The sequence below is a fragment of the Lupinus angustifolius genome, chromosome LG03 (genome assembly GCF_001865875.1).
Source record: "Lupinus angustifolius cultivar Tanjil chromosome LG03, LupAngTanjil_v1.0, whole genome shotgun sequence".
Lineage (NCBI taxonomy): Eukaryota > Viridiplantae > Streptophyta > Magnoliopsida > Fabales > Fabaceae > Lupinus > Lupinus angustifolius.
In genome coordinates, this window is record NC_032011.1 from 6,840,990 (window position 1) to 6,862,629 (window position 21,640).

A 21,640-nucleotide genomic window follows, 5' to 3' on the forward strand; every position below is an offset into this window, starting at 1 on the left:
AAGTTGATTTTGGGAAGAAAGAGAACATAAAGAATTTTGTCTTTGAGGAAGATCCTATCACTAATGGTGAACAAGTTCTTGTACCTATTACCATTCAATGGATAAATTAGGTAATAGGAGATAATGTTCAGAATATTGTCCCTGACAATATTTCAGAACAAGACAACAATAAGGTTCTCCCTCAAGTACCTATAGAACAAATTCAACAACCTTAAGAAGTAGAAGTGTCATTAAGAAGATCCACTAGAGATGGGAGAAGTGAAATTCCTGATGATTATATTATATTTCTTCAAGAACATGAGGGTGACATTGGGTTAACATAAGATGATCCATTGAACTTTTGTCAAGCTATGAAAAGTTCTAACTCTCAAAAGTGGATCGATGCCATGAAGGATGAGTTGAAGTCTATACATGATAATGACGTTTGAGATCTTTTCAAATTACCTGAAGGTGCGAAACCTATTGGTTACAAATGGATATTTAAAACCAAGAGGGATTCAAAGGGTAATATTGACAGATATAAAGTTCGTCTAGTAGCTAAAGGCTTCACTAAGAGAGAAGACATTGATTATAAAGAAACTTTATCTCTAGTATCTTCGAAGGGTTCTTTTTGAATAATATTGGCACTAGTGACTCATTTTAATTTAGAGCTACATCAGATGGATGTTAAGACTACCTTTCTTAATGGTGACATTAAGGAAACGATCTATATAGTGCAACCATAAAACTTTGTGTCAGTTGGCTCAAAGTCTATGGTATGCAAATTAAAGAAATCCATCTATGGGCTTAAACAAGCTTCTCGTCAATGGAATCACAAATTTCAAGTTATTACCTCGTATGGTTTTGAGGCAAATAAAGTTGAAGATTGTGTATACCATAAGTTCAGTGGGAGTAAATTTATATCTTGCTAGCAGTGATATGAGACTATTGCATGATACCAAGATATTTCTAACGAAGAATTTCGAAATGAAAGATCTTGGGGAAGCTTATTTTATATTAGGTATTCGGATATTGAGAGATCGCTCTCAAGGTATCCTAAGGTTATCACAAGAAAGCGATATAGATAAAGTCCTAGATAGATTTGGCATGGAAGACAATAAAACAAGGGATACCCCTATAGTAAGGGAGACAAGTTTAGTCTCGAACAATGCCCCAACAATGACCTTGAAAGATACGAGATGCAAAAGATTCCTTATGCATATGTAGTAGAAAGTCTAATGTATGCTCAAGTTTGCATACGTCCCAACATAGCATTTGTTGTGGAAGTTTTGGGCAGATATTTGAGTAATCCTGGAATGCATCATTGGAAGGCAGTCAAACGTGTTATGCGTTACTTAAAGAGAACAAATGATTGTATGTTCACTTATTGGATGTCTGAGAATTTAGAGATCATTGATTACTCTGACTCTGATTTTTGAGTGTCTAAGACAATAGACACTCCTCCTCTGGATATGTGTTTATCTTGGCTGAAGGTGCTATATCTTGGAAGTCTGCTAAACAGACGCTCATAGCTCCTTATATCATTGTTGCAGATTTCATGGTTTGTTTTGAAACATCAGACCATGACATATGGTTGCGGAACTTTGTCACTAGTTTACGTGTGGTCGATGATATTGAAAGACCATTATGGATTTATTGTGACAACAAGTCCATGGTTCTTTACTCCAACAACAATATGAGTTCTACAAAGTCAAAAATCATTGACATAAAGTTTCTGGGTGTTAAAGAAAGTATTCAAATAGACAAATTTTCATAGAACATATAAGGACAAATTTTACTTTGGACGTCATATATAGTTTTATGCATAATAAAGTTGATGGTTTATTGTTCTATTTTGAACTTATGTATTGCAACTATTGTGTTGCAATTAAGGAATTTGGATTGATCTCACTAAAGAATAAAGAATGACCAGTTGGAAATAGATATGTATGAGATCACATTGCATGAAATTTCCATATCACTCATCCATATTTGATCTATGTCATTGAGTATATTAATATGGTGATCATCGTGGTTGAGTCACGCTTGCATGTGATGAAAGTCGCGGTGGTTCCATAGTTGATATATGAGATGTACCAGATTGTATTAAGGATAAGTCTAAATGTAAATAGCATGCAGATGAACACCTAAAGAACCTGTGATATAATTGTATCAGGAAGATATGAAGCCCAAGTGGAAGATCGTTAGAAATTTATAATTTTTAATTAAGGTGAACATCATATATTTGATACAATGATATCAGCTATTTATTTCGGGGGTTACATTATAAGTGATCTAATTATTGGCATCCCATAGATTTCTAAAAGCTGATAACATATATGAGCTTAATGAGTGGATATCCATCAGGTTAACGTATAGGGGATAATGAGAACCCTATAAGTTAACGCATAAGGAAGGTTATGGTCCTCAATATACACCAAATCACAAATAGTTTTCACCTCTCCCCATCATAGAGAAAACAAGGTCCCAAAAGGAATTAAGGATTTGGTTGAGGAAGATCATCATACCAAAACTCTCTCAAAAGGTATGTCAAAGGAGTAGATCAGAGAACATAGATTCAGGTATGACTTTGTATCCTTGTTTTATATTATGTGTGAGAATCATGATATTCAAGATCATAGGATTGATATTTCACCAATCATCAGGAAATATATAACATTTTCCTCATACTTATATATGTGATGTACTTAAAGAATACACTTTTAGTATTAATTACATACATATACATATACCCTATAATTGAAATCAATTTAATAAAATATTAAAAGTGAGAGTGAGAATCAAAGAAAAATTTGTTTGAATTTAGTTTTCTTAAATATTAAATGAAATTGAAAAGTAAATAATATCATTTTTGAATTTTTGTTTTTTGGATAAATTCCAAATAGATATATACAAGTATATCCATTGGATATAATGAATGAATTCAAATCCAGCCATTATCAATATTATTCATTGAATTATATTCATTTAAATTTATTAGATATAATAAATGAATTTATATGAATTTAATTTGGATAAATAGTATTTAAATTTTGGCACATTTATTAAATATAACCCTTCGTATGTTATGACAAACTTATATGGATGGAACATACCGAGAAATAAGTGATATATCTCATGCCTCGTTCTCTTAGATGTTATTTAATATCTTTTAAATTACTCCTTTTATTACCGATTGTATATTTGAGACTAAACCTGAAGACTCTCCTCCTCTTTTTTCAAAAGGATGTTGGAGAAACATTTTCAATCTGATATTCACTTGCGTCTAATTTGTAAAACCAAATTTAATACTTTTGAGATGGAAAGCTTTATCGAAAAAATCCGTCCATACGATTGAATCTTGAAATGCAACATTTGTTATGGGAAAAAAGTTTTTTTAACATCTATTTCCTACAATTTTTTGGATAACTTTATTTTTATAACAATAAAGAAATATTTTAATAGATGTCCATATATCATAACTGATTATATTTCAAAGGGAAAACACAAAATAACCACCTAAAATGGTGTAATTTGTGTTTTCCTATTTTGCCCTCAATATCTTTTTATTTCTACCAAAAAACCATATAATATTATTTTCTTATTTTATCCTTATTATCTTCTTATTTTAAAAATGTATTTAAAAAATTAAATATTAAACCAATTGAATAAATTCAACCGTAAATTTAGCACAAAAAAATATATTTAAATTTATAAAATACAAACTATACATTACAAACGATAAGAAAGAGAGTTGACAGACACGACAGTGCATGTCAACACGCTAGTTTCAATAAGATAAATAAAAAAAACAATGAGAAGCAGAGAAGTGAAAAAATAAAATATACATCGATCCACATCCATTTACCTATACACATCTCAAAAATCTGATACAAAATGTCGATATTCCTCTCCTTTCATCTCTTACAAATTAAAAAATAATCCACTAAACATTGAATGAAGTATCATACAACAACAAAAAATCAAAATTTGGATTAGTACCCACAATCATGTGTTCTTAATTGTAGAATCACAATTGACGTTCTCAGTAATGAAATTTTCTAAGGGGTACTAAGAAAGAGTTAAAGGGGTATAATGTAACATTGCTATTTTTGAGTAAAATTGTAACAATGACATTATATAAATCATCTATACCTTTCAAGAATCTTCAGTAAATATTCTAAATATAAAGTCACGAAATCGCCTTGAATATTGTCTAGGATCAACAGCTGATATTGAAGTAGGATCATATTGAATGGACTTATATGCATGCTCAAGCTTCTTGCTAATATCATAGTCTTGAAGTATGTCTATGATACCAAAAAATAATACAACCTCATAAAACTCTCCAATTGGTTCTCCTACAAGTTGTAATTCGATGTCATTTCTTCTCACTGTCCTTTCAACCCTTGCTGGCATATTCACACCCAATACTATACTAGCCCATCTGCATTTATACCCAAATAAACACATAGTCATATTAAGTTTTTCAGGGTAATATCTATGCACTGTCATTTATAAACAATTATCATTCTTGATTAATTTGTATTATTTTTTGAGGAATTAATAATGATGAAACATGAATAGTAGATGAAACATTGATAGTGTATAAAACTCACCCTACACCATCAATGTATTAATGTGCTGGTTAATCGGTGAGAGTAATGTTTGAGTGGTTATGTGTGCTTTCAAATATATGCTAATTGCATTAATGGGAAATTGATCCACAACCAACTTATTAACGGCAGATTCAATCAAAATATAACACCTTAATAAATAAGGAACAATTTATTTAGTGAAGACAGACATTGTTGAAGAAAAAATGAAACAGAAATTCTAAGCTACCCTACCCATCATTAATTAGTGTAGTTTATCTTTGCAGGATGTTGTGCTGCTTGTGCATAACCAGTGTTTCAAATTACAGACCGCATCACGTGATGCAGACGCAATATCGCAGTTAACGTGAACACTATGTGATACCCAATTACAGTGATGTGACCGCAACAGGATGCAACGCAACCACATCGGGTTACATTAGACTGTATCAATGTTAAAAATATGTTTTTACTCACAAAATAATTCACACCGCAACGGCTGCAATCCGCATCATAATGGTCACTATGACAACAACTACTGTAACCACAACCGCGACCGCTATTTATAATATAACTAATAGTTGTAAAACAAAAGTCAAGAAAAAAAAGGCTAGAAGCCTCTACTGATGCTACTAATCAAGATAGGAAAATAATTAGCAATGAATTATCATCTAAGCAACATATTTGAGTTATAACAAATTGACTTAAATTCACTATAGACAAACATTTCACCTGGCAGGATCTAAAAGAAGTTGATCAGTGTCTTTTCTTGTAAGTTGGGGAGTTCCTTCATTCTCTGAATCACCTAAGATGAGAAAGCACAAAAAATCACATTGGTTGGTGAGAACATAGACATAATCAATCAGGTGGCAGAGGAGCACATATTTGTTGTCACAAACCATATGTCAAATTATGTCTTACACTAATAAAAATATGTCATATTAATTAAAAAGTTTAAACAATCATTGTTTCTTTATTTTCTGTTTTTGCTTCATTGTCATTAGTGCGAGACAAAATTTGGGATAATAGATCTTTGTTCGCTGCATACTACTATAAGAAAGAAAATTATTACCATAGGATAAGAATTAAACACTCATATAAGCATCTAGGTTGTAGACAGCTCTTAATAGTTGAGGTCAACTATATAGATTGAGCAACTTTATAATGCTCTACCATAAATTATGGAGTTATAGACTACTTTAGGATAAGAAAATTACCACAAGGAGTCCTAGATCCTCCTGAAGGAATAATGTCCCCATCTTGTGATATATCTTTGAAATGAATGCCCACCAACAAACTATAGTCCATAATTCCCTCCTGTTCCAGAAGCTCACAATCCCTATCAACTTGTCTGAATAACAAATACATGCTTCACATGCTTAGTTTAATTAAACATAAAACAAACTAAATTGAATTGCTCAACTTAGTAATTGTTAGCTTTTAAATACAAGATTGCAAATTAAGGTACCAAAACTCTTTATCACCTGCAGAAATCTTGAAACCAAGATTTTTGTAGCCGGAATATAAAATTAAGATCGAGATCTTTAAGGATAGTGGTTTCACTAATCTCTGCCTCAGGTTTATCTGTCATGCGGCCTAATGAAGAACCTTTCAAATCAAATCGTCTATGGATGGTATACTCAGAACGGAAGAGGTTGCCCATTATGATAAATCGAACCTTGAAAATTAAACATATTATATTAGAAACTTATATTTTCCTATTAGAATGAACACTAGTTAATGTCAATCACTTTAATGTTTTATACTACATAAAATAAAAAGTTTGAAGTGAAAAGAAAAGGAGGCCCCTCTATTTCAGTAAAATTTTCTGCTATATGGGATTTCATGTACTGGTATACATGCAAAAGTTAAGGAGAGTAGTTGTTTAGATAACTTGTTCAATAAGAAATGTACCTTCTTTTGAGCAGTTCCGGTTAACTTTACACAATGCAGGCCGTAATACTTTGTCAATAGAGTATTTTCATGGGCTCGAAAATGATTATAATATGCTGGAAGCATTTTTATTAGAACCTGTAATAGAAATCAAGGCATCCAAATTAGACAAAAAAATCATACCTTGATTTCTATTTTGTAAGGAATTTCAAATGGGACAAGATAAGAGTGAAACTCACTTTCACTTCAGCTTTCTTCATTGTCTTAATCATGTAACGATCATCATCCGTCAAGTAAAAGAAGCTGCCACTTTTTCCAGGCGAGGATAGTTCACGAAGTGCATCATTTCCACATATAGATAGCATGTAATCTGCTGAATCCACATTGAATAGCTTCCTAAGAGTCCTGAGAATATAAAGCTATGTATCAGTACATGAAAATGCTACTCTGCTAGCTATGTTGATTTATGGAAATTGATGGAATGGATCACGATGAAATGTTCAATTGTTTGGATTGTTTAAAACAAAGCTACCTCATACGCGATATGAGTACCGATATGTGGTTCATTAGGGTATGCAATTCGTCACTTTTTATATTCAGTGCAACTTTATCTTGCTTAACAACTATCTTGTGTTTAGATAAATTTTCCTTGTTGTGCAGCACTTTGACTATATAGAATAATCTTTTTGCAATGAAGTTAAGTTAGATTATGACAAGGGGAAAAACCACATGTAAATTAATCACAAAAGGGCTATTTCATGTATATATAAATCAAGAGCCTTGATGCCAAAGACTCAAGTTAATGGAATAATTGTATATCAGCAATGCTATTATGAAGAGAATCAGAATCACTATAATTTCACAATGAAAGATGAGATATATAAGAATCCATTGGTGGTTAATTTATTTCATTTAAAGGAGCATCTTCTATTCTTCCTTGTATAGTATGCACAAAATAACTAGCAGAAACAACATTTGAAGTGCTAATAGGGCTGACCTAAAAACTACAGGGCAATAGTCCTTCCATCTAAAGTCACATGATGGATGTGGTGGAGTGTATTTGGAACCTTCAGGTGGAAATCTTGTCCATACTTTCTCCTTAGGATCAAAAGCTGAAGGCTTCAGATCAAGTGATGCTGCAGGAGCAGGTCTTCCAACTGAATGCCTATAAAATAACTCCAAGAAGTTGTATAAATTAAAGAGTGTAATATCTATGTACTGTCGGTGTAAAATTTATACACATTCAGTTATCATCCACCATTCATTTGTATTACTTTTTGTGAAGAGTCAATGATGATCAAATATGAATAGTGAATGATGTTCTGACTGTGTAGAAAACTTTTACACTGTTAGTGTATACATTTTTTTCTCTAAATTAAAATGATATATACAAGGCAATAGAGAGAAATAACTAACAAGAAAGCAACAAAGATATCATGAAATAAAGATAGTAACAAACTTAAAATTACTTCCATTACCTGTAAAATTAGTTGTACAAAGTATAGAAAGAGTTTTGAACTTAGCTTTGCAGGATGGTTTATGTGAATAAGTTCAAATTAATAAGGTGTATATTTAGTTTTGAAGGAAACTGAGTGAACCATAGAAATCAATTTTCTTTCCTGTTGAGTGGTTCTTTTGACTAGACATGTATCATTGATTGGTATAATAAGATATAATGAAGTAATGAACTTTGTAACTTTACCAAGAAAGAAAATGAAGCTTCAGTTAGCACTGTTGTAAGTCATGGAATATTTAAGGACACAACTTCGGTATTGTTCCTTAGGTATTTGTGATGTTGTTTTCCAATAGGAACATAATGTGTGTAATAACATATCAAAGAAAGTATTTACATGTATTCTATTTTTATTGGAAAACAAAATCACAAGTACTCAAAGGTCTGTTTGCGAGTTGATTATTGAAGAACAACAAAGGGAAGAGAAAGACTTTTGAACCATGAAATACGCTTGTAAGTTGACTCTCAAGCCCTCCCTTTCCTTCCCTTCCCCTCGAAAAACTAAGTCGCAAACAGATCCTAGGAAAAACACCTAAGTTTTGTCTATGCAAACTCCCTTTCCTTTGGTTTAGATGGTCTTTATGCCGTTCAATTACTTTAACTTGATGGAGTAGTGTTTTCTTTTTGGAGTATAAGTAACATAACTAGAGCAATTAACACAAATACAATTGAAAGAAGCATAAAAAACCAGAACATTTTAAAGGATAGATTATTTAAACAGGTTTCAAAAATCCAAAACACATATATACCTAATTCCCAGCTGCAAATTGAGCATGAGCTCATAATTTTTATGCCCTTTGCATATAGTCTCTCCTTGCCTCTTTGATTTCTTAGGTGCTTTCAGAGGTTGGAGTTGAGCCACAATGTCATCAAGATTATCTACCTGCAAAGCCATCAACTCTTCATCCAAATCACACCCCACAGTTGAAGTTCTAGGACCTGCACTAACATTACCTTCATCACATAAACTTGTCCTATCAGGTGTCCTTTCAGCACCTTCACTACTCACCCTACCATCCACTGAAGTTCTTCTATTCTTACCACTATCCCCTCCCTTTGTAGACCTCCAAACTGCAAGCCTCTTCTGCGACGGCAAAACCGAAACTTTCTCCCCGGGACAAACCACATATTCACTCAACTCATTGTACAATTCTTGAGGATCCCAATCAAAATGACCCTCCTCTGATGACTCAGATGGATAAAATGTTCCATTATAATCTTTTGCATCCTTATTCCAATTTCCCTCATAATAACTCCCATCAGGCCATTTAAAACTTCCATTCCCTTTAGGCACACCTTCTTCCCAATACCCTTCAAAACTATTCCCATTAGCCCAAACAAATGACCCTTTACCCCAAACACTCCCATTCTTCCATTCCCCAACATAATAACTCTCATCTTTCCACTCATATCTCCCTTGCCCTTCTTTCAAATCCCTTCTCCATTCACCTTCATACCAATCCCCATTCACACAACTCTTTAGACCATGACCATGTTTCAAATTCATCACCCATTGTCCCTTATAAGTATCACCATTGCACCCTGTGTATGTTCCATTACCATCCATGAAACCACTCTTGAATTCTCCTTCATAAGTAGCCCCTGAAGGCCAACTAAACCTACCTATTCCCTTTGTTTTTCCTTTATACCATTCTCCAACATACATGCACCCATCTGTCCATAAATATTTTCCAACCCCATGTGGTAAATTATCTGCCCATTCTCCTGTGTAGTAATCACCATTGGCTAGAACCTTATCTGCTTGGTATAGTTCAAACGATTTGCTTCCGCCTTCTTCATCATCATCGTCATTATCATTGTCGCGATTGTTTTCGTCTTCTTCTACCTCTACATTGGCTAAAGATATTGTCCCGAATATGCTGTTAGCACGTTTCTTTGCAGCTGCATGTGTCTTCCTTACAGTGAATTCCCATGCCTTCATAACATTGCTATCTTTACCAATCATTTTTGTGTTTTCTTTTCTCTTTTTTCCTCCTTTTCAAATTTGGAAACCCTTCTCCATTAAATTATAAAATTAACAAAAATCATGGACACCCCAGATGAAGAAAATGAATCAAAAGAATGACCTTGTATCCTAATAAAACAAATAGAAAAGAATAAAGACTAGTTGAATCTCATAAAAAACAAACATGCATGAAGAACAAAAACCAAGAATGATGTTGTTGTGAACTTTTTGTTATCTCATATTTTTTTCCATAATGTCCGGGACAAGGACATGTTTGTCAATGATGTTACATGGATTATGTCAAAATTTGTCAAAATATTGACAAATGTCACTTTTGCAAAGTAAGGGTGTACCATGTTGTTACACCCTAATTAATTCATGAATTAAGGTATTGTTTAATCATGACCCGTGAGGTCAAAGGTGCAAAATTTGCTACCCATGTCCTACAACCTCGAAGAACCAAGACAAATGGAGCCAAGTGCTAAATCAAGGTGTAGTTTTACTATTCTTAGGCTATTTAATAAAATTTCCATATTTATGTTTGTTTAATATGGGCAATCATTGTCATACAACTAGGAGTTAATTTCTAGAAGAGAAAAAAAAATATTTTCGGTGTAAGATAATAAGAGTTTTATATACTGTTAGTATATTATTTACTATTAACTTTTAATTATTATTGATTTTTCAACTTTTTTAAAAAAAGTAATACAAATGAGTAATGAATAATATATTAATTGTATATAAATTTTTACATTATCATAAATATTATACTATTTCTAGAATAGTTATCTAATGGGGATAGAATCAGTTCCTTTATATATGTAATTTCACTTGCAACTTCAAAAAAAAAAACAAAAAACAAATGTACCACTACAAGTTATCAACGTATGTGTATAAGAAATAGGTGTTGAGTTCTGTATTAGGGAGGATAAATAAGTGAACATACCTCTCAATAAATCCATAAACATTTATGGTTTTGGAGTTAGATGTGGTTGTCTCATCAGTATGAACATAAATCTATTATCCTAAATTATGTTTCAAACTTTGTTTCCTGCAAATGAAAACAAGTCTATGTCAATTAAATTTTTTAACATTTATTATTATTGTTGTTTTTGTTTCATTTTCATTGGGGCTGATACATGATTTGAGACATGATTTACAAGAAATCTTAGTTTCTCTGATACACTTAAGTAGTGGTTCATTCAGTTAGTGGACAAAGATCCTCTGTCTTAAGAAATTTTTATCTTCTTATTCCAAACCAATCAAACTTTATAGAATAATATAAAAATATAAAAATTTATGTTTTTCTCTCTAATTAAATGAGATTTTCTTATCTGATCCTCACTTAGTCCATTGTTGAAGTTCTTCATGTCATTTGTGGCAATACTAATAGAAAGTCTTCCGTGTATTATGAGTTCTGACTATTGCGAAACTTGGACTCAATGTACCTCATGATTTCTTTGTATATTTTTCAATGTATAATTAAATAGCCATATGCTTTCTTATATAGGAAAGCAATGTTGCTTGTAACAGAAGCAACGTGATCAAAAGGAGAATAAACCCAACTAACTAACTAATAAACTTGCTTAACTAACATAGGGTGAGTTATCTTCTAGAATATACAAAATGTGCCCATATGAAACACACGTGCCAATTAATTGCCCATGTGCATAAACTTTGACCGAGCATGCCTTGTGGCCTAGGTAAGGATCTGGTGCGCCAAGGCTAGTCAGGCCTTGGTAGGAATCTGGTGCGCCAAGGCTAGTCAGGCCTTGGTAGGAATCTGGTGCGCCAAGGCTAGTCAGGCCTTGGTAGGAATCTGGTGCGCCAAGGCTAGTCAGGCCTTGGTAGGAATCTGGTGCACCAAGGTTAGTCAGGGCCATGAGCCTGACCGTATATTGTTGCGCGCCAAGGCTGGTCAGGGCCATGTGCCTGACCGTGTATTGTTGATGCGCCCAGACCGTGCGCATCAGCCTAAGCAAGTCTGGTGCGTCAGTCTGACCGAGGGAGGTGCGCCTGACTCGGGCATCCTGACCGAGGGAACTATGTCTGATGCTTGGCGTGGACTGAGCTATGCTGTTTAGGTCAAGGACCTCAACCTGATGCACTATGACGCATAGGATTCTGACCGAGCTGGTTGAGCCAGTGGCTCGTGCTGGAGCATGGGATGAGCCTTTGGTGTTGTTGGTGTGAGCATGTGGCACATCTCCATGTAGCTTGGTTGGCAAGTCATTGTGGTAAGCATATTGAGTATGTCCCAATAGCCCCCCGCAAGCTGGAGCATAGATGTTAAGTGTGCCCAACTTGGAAAGCAAGTAGTGAAAAAGGGCAGAATCCAGAGCTTTAGTCAGGATATATGCTATTTGTTGAGTTGTTTGGATAGGAAGAAGATGGAAGAGCTTGTTTTGGAGCTGTTCTCGAACCACATAACAGTCAATATCAATGTGCTTAGTTCTTTCATGAAATACAGAATTTGCAGCAATATATCTAGCTGAATTATTATCACAATACAAGAGGGCAGGTTGAGTGAAATGTACCTTGAAATTGGTGAGCAAATAAGTGAGCCATTGGATTTCACATGAGGTGGATGCTAATGCTCTGTATTCTGATTCAGAGGAAGAACGAGCCACAGTGGTTTGCTTCTTGGATTTCCAAGAGACTAAGGAATCACCAAGAAAAACACATGAACTAGTGATGGATTTGCGTGAGTCAATGCAGGCTGCCCAATCTCAATCACTAAATGCTTTGAGTTGAAGAGATGATGTGGAAGAGTAGAATAATCCTTGGCTAGGGCTTCCTTTGATGTATCTCAAAACACGAGTTAGAGCTTGTTGGTGAGTGATGGTTGGTTGTGCCATGAATTGACTTAGTTGTTGCACATCATAGTTAATATCGGGTCTTGTGTTGGTTAGGTATAAGAGTCTTCCTACCAATCTTCTGTATGCTGCTGGATCAGAGTGAGGAGTTCAGGTGTCTTGGTGTAGCTCTGTGGTCTTCACAATGGGTGTTGGTGTTGGTTTTGAAGCCACGAAACCAATATCTGCAAGTATATCAAGGGCATATTTTCTTTGGCACATGGTGATGCCTTGTGTGGATCTAGCAATTTCTAGGCCTAGAAAGTATTTGATTGGGCTTAGATCTTTAATTTTAAAGTGAGTGTCCAAGCAGAGTTTAACCAAATCAATTTCTTTTTGGCTGTTACCAGCTAACACCAAATCATCAATATATATAAGTAATGCAGTAAAAACAGAGTTAAAAGCCTTAGTAAACAAAGAGTAGTCATGATGAGATTGTGTGTACCCAAGGGATAATAAGCACTTGGTTAACCTAGTGAACCATTGTCTTCCTGCCTGTTTTAAACCATAGAGAGACTTATGGAGTTTAAAAACTTTGTTTGGGTTTGTGCATGTAACACCCTGAGGAATGGACATATATACTTCCTCAAGTAAATCACCATGTAAGAAGGCATTGTTGACATCCAATTGATTCACAAGCCAATTTTGTGAGGCTACAATGGCTAATAGGAGCCTTACCGTGGCTAGTTTAATAACTGGTGCAAAAGTGTCAAAGTAATCAAGTCCCTCTATTTGGTTATATCCCTTGGCAACTAATCTTGCCCTGTATCTCTCAATCGTGCCATCAGATTTGTACTTAGTTTTATAAACCCATTTGGACCCTATATGGGTCTTGTCAGGTGGTAACTCAACTATGCTCCAAGTTCTATTTATCTCAAGGGAATTTAATTCATGTTGCATGGCTACTATCCAATGATGGTGATTGACTACTTGGAAGTAGTGCTTCTATATTGGTTTGGACAGACAATATGTGTTTCAAATGGTTAGGGGAAATTTTGTTATAGGAGAGGACAATGGATAAGGGATGACTAGCCTTAGTGGGCTTTGGTTGAGTATGGCTAGGGGAGAGAAGATTGCAGTGGAAGTCCTGCAGGTATGCAGGGACACTTCTATTTCTCTGGGATCTTCTAACAGGGTTGTTGGTGGCCTCAGAGTTAGTAGGGGTGTCAAGGGCATGATCAGTACCACTGGACTCTAAGGGTAGGTTATTGGTTTGTTGATCTGTTGCGTCATGAAGCATTGGACTCTGGTGTAGAAGAGCAAAGTCATCATTCTCTATTGGTGTGATGGTGAGATCTCTAGTCAGTTTGGTGTTATAGGGAAAGATGTGTTCATGGAATATGACATGCCTAGAAATGAAGATTTCCCTGTTTCTTAAATCAAAGAGTATGTAACCCTTGGTGGTGTCCTTAAATCCAAGGAATATGCACTTTCGGGCCCTAGGGTCAAGTTTAGTCTTGTGTTGAGCTAGAGTGCTAGCAAAGCACAGAGAGGCAAAAATTATCATATCTTATAGGTTGGGCAGTTTGTCATTAAGAAGTTCATATGGTGATTTGTGCTATAAGTTTGGGTTGGCAACCTATTAATGAGGTAGACTGCATGATGGACAACATAGGACCAAAAGGTTTTAGGAAGCTTTGATTGGAATAGTAAGGCTCTTGCAACATTCAGTATATGCCTATGCTTCCTCTTAACAACTGAGTTCTACTGAGGGGTTTCCACACAGGATCTTTGATGTATCATTCCTTTCTCCATAAAGAAACCAGGGGTGTTGAACTCAACACCATTATCTGTCCTGATGACTTTGATCAATTTGCCAAATTGAGTGTGAGCCATTTGGACAAAAGCATGCATAAGATGTCTAGCTTATACCTTAGATTTCATAAGGAACAACCAAGTGTGTCTAGTATGATCATTAACTACAGTGAGAAAGTATTTATGGCCACATATAGAAATATTTGCTATGGGTCCCCAAATGTCCATATGGACAATATCAAAAGCACATGAACTTCTATGCATATTATTTGGAAAATAAAGCTTGGCTTGTTTACCCAAGTGGCAGAAATCACATACAAGATTGTGTTTACAGTTTATATAGCTAAAGGTTTTGCATACAGAGTTAAGTATGTTCATTGAGGGATGGCCTAGCCTAAAGTGCCACAAGTCAAAAAAAAGGCAAAGTATTCAAAGTGTTCACATCATGCACTATATCCAAGTTATCCTTAAAGTCTCTCCTAAGCATGTAAAGCCATTAACAACATCAGCATGCCCAATCATCCTCAAGGTAGTCATATCCTGGATAGAGCAATTTAAGCCATCAAACATCAGTTTACAATGTAATGAGGACACTAGTTTGTGCACTGAAATGAGGTTATATTTAAAGGTAGGCACATATAATACATTGTGTAAGGCCAGTGACTCAGAGAAGATTATTGTGTCTGATATCTTGGTTAGAATAGTGATTCCATTAGGCAAATTTATAGTGATAGGCCTTATGTGCTTGAAGGTGTCAAATTTTGACAAGAAGGGGCACACGTGATTAGTGGCCCCTATGTCAAGTATCCATTGATCATTCATACTTGAGGGTTCTTGATGTTCTTGGGCAGGTCTGCTTTGAGTGTCATTGCTTGGTATGACACTGAGTTGATTTACATTATGTCCATTGCCTGGTCCATTGTTTGATCCAATGCTTTTGAAGAGTGACTCCAATTGAGCATATTGCTCTGGCCCAAAGTTGAAGCCTATGTTTCTTGTATCAGAGGTTGGTGCCTGATTCTTTTCAACTTTGTCTTAAGTCATGTCTTGAGTTGTTGTTACATTGACTGACCCACTGTCTTGTCTTGATCTTCCTTGAGGTGTGTTGGGAGGAAAACCATGCTTGAAATAGCATGTTTCTATTGTATGCCCCTTCCTCCCACAATAGGTGCATACCTTTTGTCCGCCATTTCTTTGTCCACCAAAACCTCTGTTAAAGCTCTTGCCAAAACTTCTTCCTCTTCCTTGCATATTGCCTCCTCTTTGTCCAGGGAATCTTGATTTCCATTGCTGTGTAGTCTCATTTCTGTTGGTGCCAAGTTTGTCGTTTGAGAAGTTGAGTAGTGCCTTAGAGCTTGTTGGATTGACTTCATCAAATTGTCTTTCTTGTTGCTGTACTAGTGAGAATGCTTTGTTTATTTGAGGTAGTGGCTCCATAAGGAGTATTTGTGCTCTGGTTGCACTAAATTCATCATTCAATACTTTGAATAAGCAAATAACATGTTCCACTTCTCTTTGGTCCCTTATAGCCTTAGTTGATCCACAATTGCACTTGACCTCACAAATACACACGGGTATCGTTCTCAAGGACTCTAGTTCTTCCCAGAGTGTCTTCAATTCTTGGTGATAGGTTGACATGCTCCTGTCCCCTTGCTTCATTGAGTGCAGTTCTTGCAACACATCCGAAATCCTGAAGTAATCTCCCTTTGAGAATCTCTCCTTCAAGTCTGCCCATAACTCTTGTGCACTCTCAATGTACATGGTACTCTGTGCAATCTCTGGTGAGAAGCCCATAATTCTTGTGCACTTTCAATGTACATGGTACTTTGTGCAATCTCTGGTGAGAGGGATCTTGTGATCCATGATATGACCATATTGTTGCATCTATCCCACATGTCATACTCCAAAGATGATTGTGGTGGAGGTGTGATAGAGCCATCAATAAACTTCAGCTTGTTCTTAGTCTTTAGTGCTCTCCTCATGGATCTCATCCATGAGTGATAATTTGTTCCTTCTAGTGGTGGTGTGACCAACACAACCCCCAGGTTCTCTCCTGGATGAAGGAAATATGGGCTCTGCACTTCACTAGTGCTCAAAGTGGTTAGCATGTTTCTTTCTTGCTCCATTGCTAATCAATTCTTGGCTACTTTTCCTTCTGTTTTGCCTGAATTCTTGGCTATGTCTTCTTTGGATGAGGTGAGTAATAGAGATTTCTGCAACTTGGGTAAACAGAGCCTTCATAGAGAAGGCTCTAATACCATATTGTGAAACTTGGACTCAATGTACCTCATGATTTCTTTGTATATTTTTCAATTTATAATTACATAGCCATATGCTTTCTTATATAGGAAAGTAATGTTGCTTGTAACAGAAGCAACATGATCAAAAGGAGAATAAACCCAACTAACTAACTAAAAAACTTGCTTAACTAACATATGGTGAGCTATCTTCTAGAATATACAAAATGTGCCCATATGAAACACACGTGCCAATTAATTGCCCATGTGCATAAACTTTGACTGAGCATGCCTTGTGGCCTAGGTAAGGATCTGGTGCGCCAAGGCTAGTCAGGCCTTGGTAGGAATCTGGTGCACCAAGGTTAGTCAGGGCCATGAGCCTGACCGTATATTATTGCGCGCCAAGGCTGGTCAGGGCCATGTGCCTGACCGTGTATTGTTGATGCGCCCAGACCGTGTGCATCAGCCTAAGCAAGTCTGGTGCGTCAGTCTGACCGAGGGAGGTGCGCCTGACTCGGGCATCCTGACCGAGGGAACTATGTCTGATGCTTGGCGTGGACTGAGCTATGTTGTTTAGGTCAAGGGCCTCAACCTGATGCACTATGACACATAGGATTCTGACCGAGCTGGTTGAGCCAGTGGCTCGTGCTGGAGCATGGGATGAGCCTTTGGTGTTGTTGGTGTGAGCATGTGGCACATCTCCATGTAGCTTGGTTGGCAAGTCATTGTGGTAAGCATATTGAGTATGTTCCAATATTGACATCCAATGTCACAAAGAATAAGAGACCATACATATGGATCCAATATTGTCCTCTTGCATGCTCTTTCTCACTTTTTATAAGGAAAATATATTAAAATCAGCACAAAAGGTATTGATCCAATACAATAGAAAGATCATCAATTAATCTTTTTAGTAGCTAAAATAATATAAGTTTTAGAGTCATTAGGAAAATTTCTTCATTCGAATATGCAGAAGCAAGAAGCAAAGTATAGTATAAGTGTAGACTCTCACAATATATATAACAAGTAAAACTTGAGTATCAAAACACTGAATTTGTAACTCTAGAAGAGTATGGAAAGGATACTTTAATTATCTTGAATACAATTGAATATTTTTCGCAATAATAAGGTTATACTTACTGAACCACACGATTATGAGTTCAAATCTTCAAAAAGTCTATCTGTTTAAATGATAAAGTTGTGTATATTTACTCTCTCCAGATCCTATTAACTGAAAGTCTCATGTACTAGGTCACATTTTTTATAATAGAATAATAACTTAGAGTTTATCACATGATTTTTCCTCGACATTTGAGAGTTTTCTATGTTAAAATTTGATTTTTCTTTTTCTTTGCATTTATTTTTGTTGTGCAACAAGTGTTTGTCGATCTAGTTCCATCATATTTAATTTTTTTTGATACCACCAAGAATATGTCATCACTTTATGAGTAATAAATTAATCTTTTTTGGGTGCATGGTTGTTCCTCCCAATAAATGTCACTCACAAATATCGAAAACATGATATTTTGATCATCCTAAAAATTTAGCAATATCTTGTACCACTAGACTAACTCTTTGTTAGAATTTAATTTGGTGCTCATTGCGCAAGACAGAATCATTAATTTACACATGAATTCATCCCAGAGCCCAACAATATTAATATTATCTACTAAATATTAATTTGCAAATTAATGCATTGCATATTATGTGACTCAAGGCCACACATCCAACTTATTTATTCAATGTTGGTTATATCATATCATCATATTTTGTTAAGAGCAGCTAGAACAAGAACAGTAATGGAAGTGATGCCTGGAATGAAAATTTCATCCCCAATAGCATTAGGCATCACTCTCTGTTTGAGAAACAGAGTAGTCAATGGAACACCAAATATGTATAACAGTGTTTCCTTAGCTCCTATTCCAGTAAATCCAGAATCACGAGTCACAACTTCTTTTAGGATTTCTTGGAATTCTGCTTTTGTCACCTTGTCTGGTCCTTTATGATGTTTCTGCATTATAATTCAGAAAAGTTGTCAACCATTGGTTAATTACACTCAAATTATGTCACTTCTGCCAATAACAAACTTAAACTCAATTTGGTAAACTAATTTATAGTGTTAACATTATAGTTGGAAGCTTATAGACTTGTAGCTAGTTGATGATATTATAAGTCAATTTTAATAAATTTATTAAATAACATGTAATATTATTTACATGTTATATTTAGTTGTGCTATAAATTATCATTTTGTTAAAAATCATAAGTTAGCTTTTAGAAACTATAATCAACCTTTATATTTTATTCACTAAGCAGCTCTACAAACTTTTTGATTGAAGTAATAAATTATAGTTTACCAAATAAGTTATGAACTTGTAGTGCTAATTAGATAATACTATGTTAATAAAAGTTAACTAAACCAGTACACAAGATTATGTTATATGGGTACAATACTTTTACCCTTGTTTGGTTTGGAATAGGAAAAAAACATCAAAATATATAAGAGATTGTTGTATAGTATTGGTTATAAGCAATTAAATGAATGAATAATAGATAAATAGAAGAGAAGAAGGTAAGAAATTTTTTCACAAGAGTGTTGACGGACTTCCAAATATTAATAGAGAATAATAAATATAAGTTCTATTACATCAATGGCTCAATAAGATATTACTAATTGGTACAACTTATAGAAAGAAATTTTAGCATCTAACATATTACATTGGTTCTTTTTAATACTAGACAATATAAAAATTCATTCAATAATAATAATATTTGAAACATCTTTATGTGTGTGAGAGACATATTAAATACAATATTCAAACTTATGTTAAAAAGAAACAGAACTTTTACAAACATAAAAATAAGTTATATGTTACTATTAAAAAAATGATACAATAAAAATGGTGAATATATATTGCGGTCGATTTATAAAAATAGTGTTTTTAACTTGAAGTACATCAATGAATGTGTGTGCACCTATTCTCAATACAAATTTATCCATCTTCCTAAACCCTAATAATTTATCATCTTTAAAAAACTCATTACATGTATAACTATTCATTACTATAAAAATTTGTACATATTTAATATATCATTCTATCATTTATTTGTATTACTTATATTTAAATGAGTATGATATAGTGACAATATAAATAATTTTTATAGTGTAAGTGCACTTTTTCTCAATCTATTTTTTAATATGTCAAAGATATCAATTCTTTATTAGAAAAAATCCAACTTTTATTTCTTACAGTGTATCAACTAAGATTGTTGATAGAAATAACCTTACATCATATGCGTCCTTGAGGGCCTCTGTCTTTGGGACTTTAAATTGAGTGTTTCCAAGCTTTTGATTGATTTCCCTGACAAAGCAGATTGAAAAATATTGTGACATAGAAAATGTGTAGAACAAAGAAAAATAAAAATCATATGACTTTTTATATGCTAAGTGATTAATCTATTAGTAAAGAATCTTAATATGAAAATGGTAATTACTCGACTATAGAGCACACTCCTCTGTAGAAATCTGCAAAGCTCTTTGACCCATCTTTGAAATATTCATCATAGCATTTATCTATAACTGGACCAATTACTTTCACCTTCTTTTCCTCGGTGCCTGTCTCAATTTTTAATAAAAAAAGGAACAATTATATCATCTATTAAAATTAAAACTGATTATAAGAAGCATAAATCTCTGCATACATCACAAAAAAATAGTAGAATAGATGAAATAAAAAATATCATAACAAAATATGAACTTGAAATTAGAAATATTAAATAGTATAATATTTATATACTATTAATGTAAATATTTATACACAACCAGATATTATATAATAGATGAGACAAAAAAACATCATAACAAAATGTGAGGTTGAAATTAGAAACTTATCTATATATTGTTAGTGTTAATATCTATATACAATCAATATATTATTTACCATTCATTTGTATTAGTTTTTGAAAACTCATAATAATTAAATATAAAAAATAAATAATGCACTGTATATAAAACTGCTACGATAAAACAAGGCTGCTTGAGCCATATTCATGTATTTTCATAATTAACCTAGAGTTACATGCATTAGAAACATGAACTAAATAGCATGTGAGAATAATTAAGTAGAACATGATGAGAGAGTTAGATAAGGAACCAGGTGCTAATTTCTTAAGAGATTGACCCATATTCTTCTTCCACCTCGTGAATTGTGATAATTTGGAAGATGGCAGATATTATAATGAAGCAAAATTAGAGGACCTTTTTATGTGTAGAAAAAGCTGCAAATGAAACTTGCTTGGTGGGCAGAGAACATTGCATTTCTTTGTTTATAAGCAAACGTGGAAATGATAAAGGATGGAATAGATAGATAGATTAGGCAATTTTATTATGGAAGAAAGGAATATTTTACTGCTGTTGTACCTCTCTTCATTTCAAAACAATAAAAAAAAAACACTTCTAGCAATTCTGATTTAAAATTAAACGGAACCAAAAAATATGACTCGATTTGTTTTGAAGGATCTAATTAAGATTGATTCGATTTGAGGTTATAGAGATTCAAGAGCTTCTAATCCTATATTTAAAAAACATTTTCATTATTTCATAAAAAAATAAAAACATATATCATATTGACTAAAGTATATTTTAAATTTAAAGTAGGACTATTTTAAATATGTTAATATTATTATCGGTACACTATATTAAAGTGTTATTTATTTCTAATTAGTTTTATTATTATCTGCAGTTATAAAATTGAAATTATTTTCACAATTTTAATTACATATGATTCCTTAGTTATGTGATTTTATTGTTGTGAGAAGTTGAAGATTTTCATTTTTTAGAACAAATAT

At 34.0% G+C, this 21,640-nt stretch overlaps 2 protein-coding genes across 3 annotated transcripts; both read right to left on the reverse strand.

The window, feature by feature from the left end:
• LOC109343290 (phosphatidylinositol 4-phosphate 5-kinase 5-like) lies at positions 3,814–10,376 on the reverse strand. Of its 2 annotated transcripts, none has more exons than XM_019581513.1 (8): positions 8,730–10,376; positions 7,465–7,632; positions 6,707–6,872; positions 6,489–6,605; positions 6,059–6,252; positions 5,792–5,925; positions 5,307–5,370; positions 3,814–4,426 (listed from the first exon to the last, which is right to left on the reverse strand). In XM_019581513.1, the coding sequence occupies exons 1-8, from the start codon at positions 9,944–9,946 to the stop codon at positions 4,138–4,140; spliced, it is 2,349 nt and encodes a 782-aa protein (XP_019437058.1). In that variant the 5' UTR covers positions 9,947–10,376; the 3' UTR covers positions 3,814–4,137. The 2 variants fall into 2 exon arrangements, with proteins under 2 accessions (XP_019437058.1, XP_019437057.1); XM_019581512.1 differs by having other exon boundaries at positions 5,307–5,379.
• Positions 18,434–21,035, reverse strand: LOC109342557. Its single transcript, XM_019580522.1, has 4 exons — positions 20,947–21,035; positions 20,288–20,408; positions 20,082–20,154; positions 18,434–18,804 (listed from the first exon to the last, which is right to left on the reverse strand). The coding sequence occupies exons 1-4, from the start codon at positions 20,975–20,977 to the stop codon at positions 18,556–18,558; spliced, it is 474 nt and encodes a 157-aa protein (XP_019436067.1). The 5' UTR covers positions 20,978–21,035; the 3' UTR covers positions 18,434–18,555.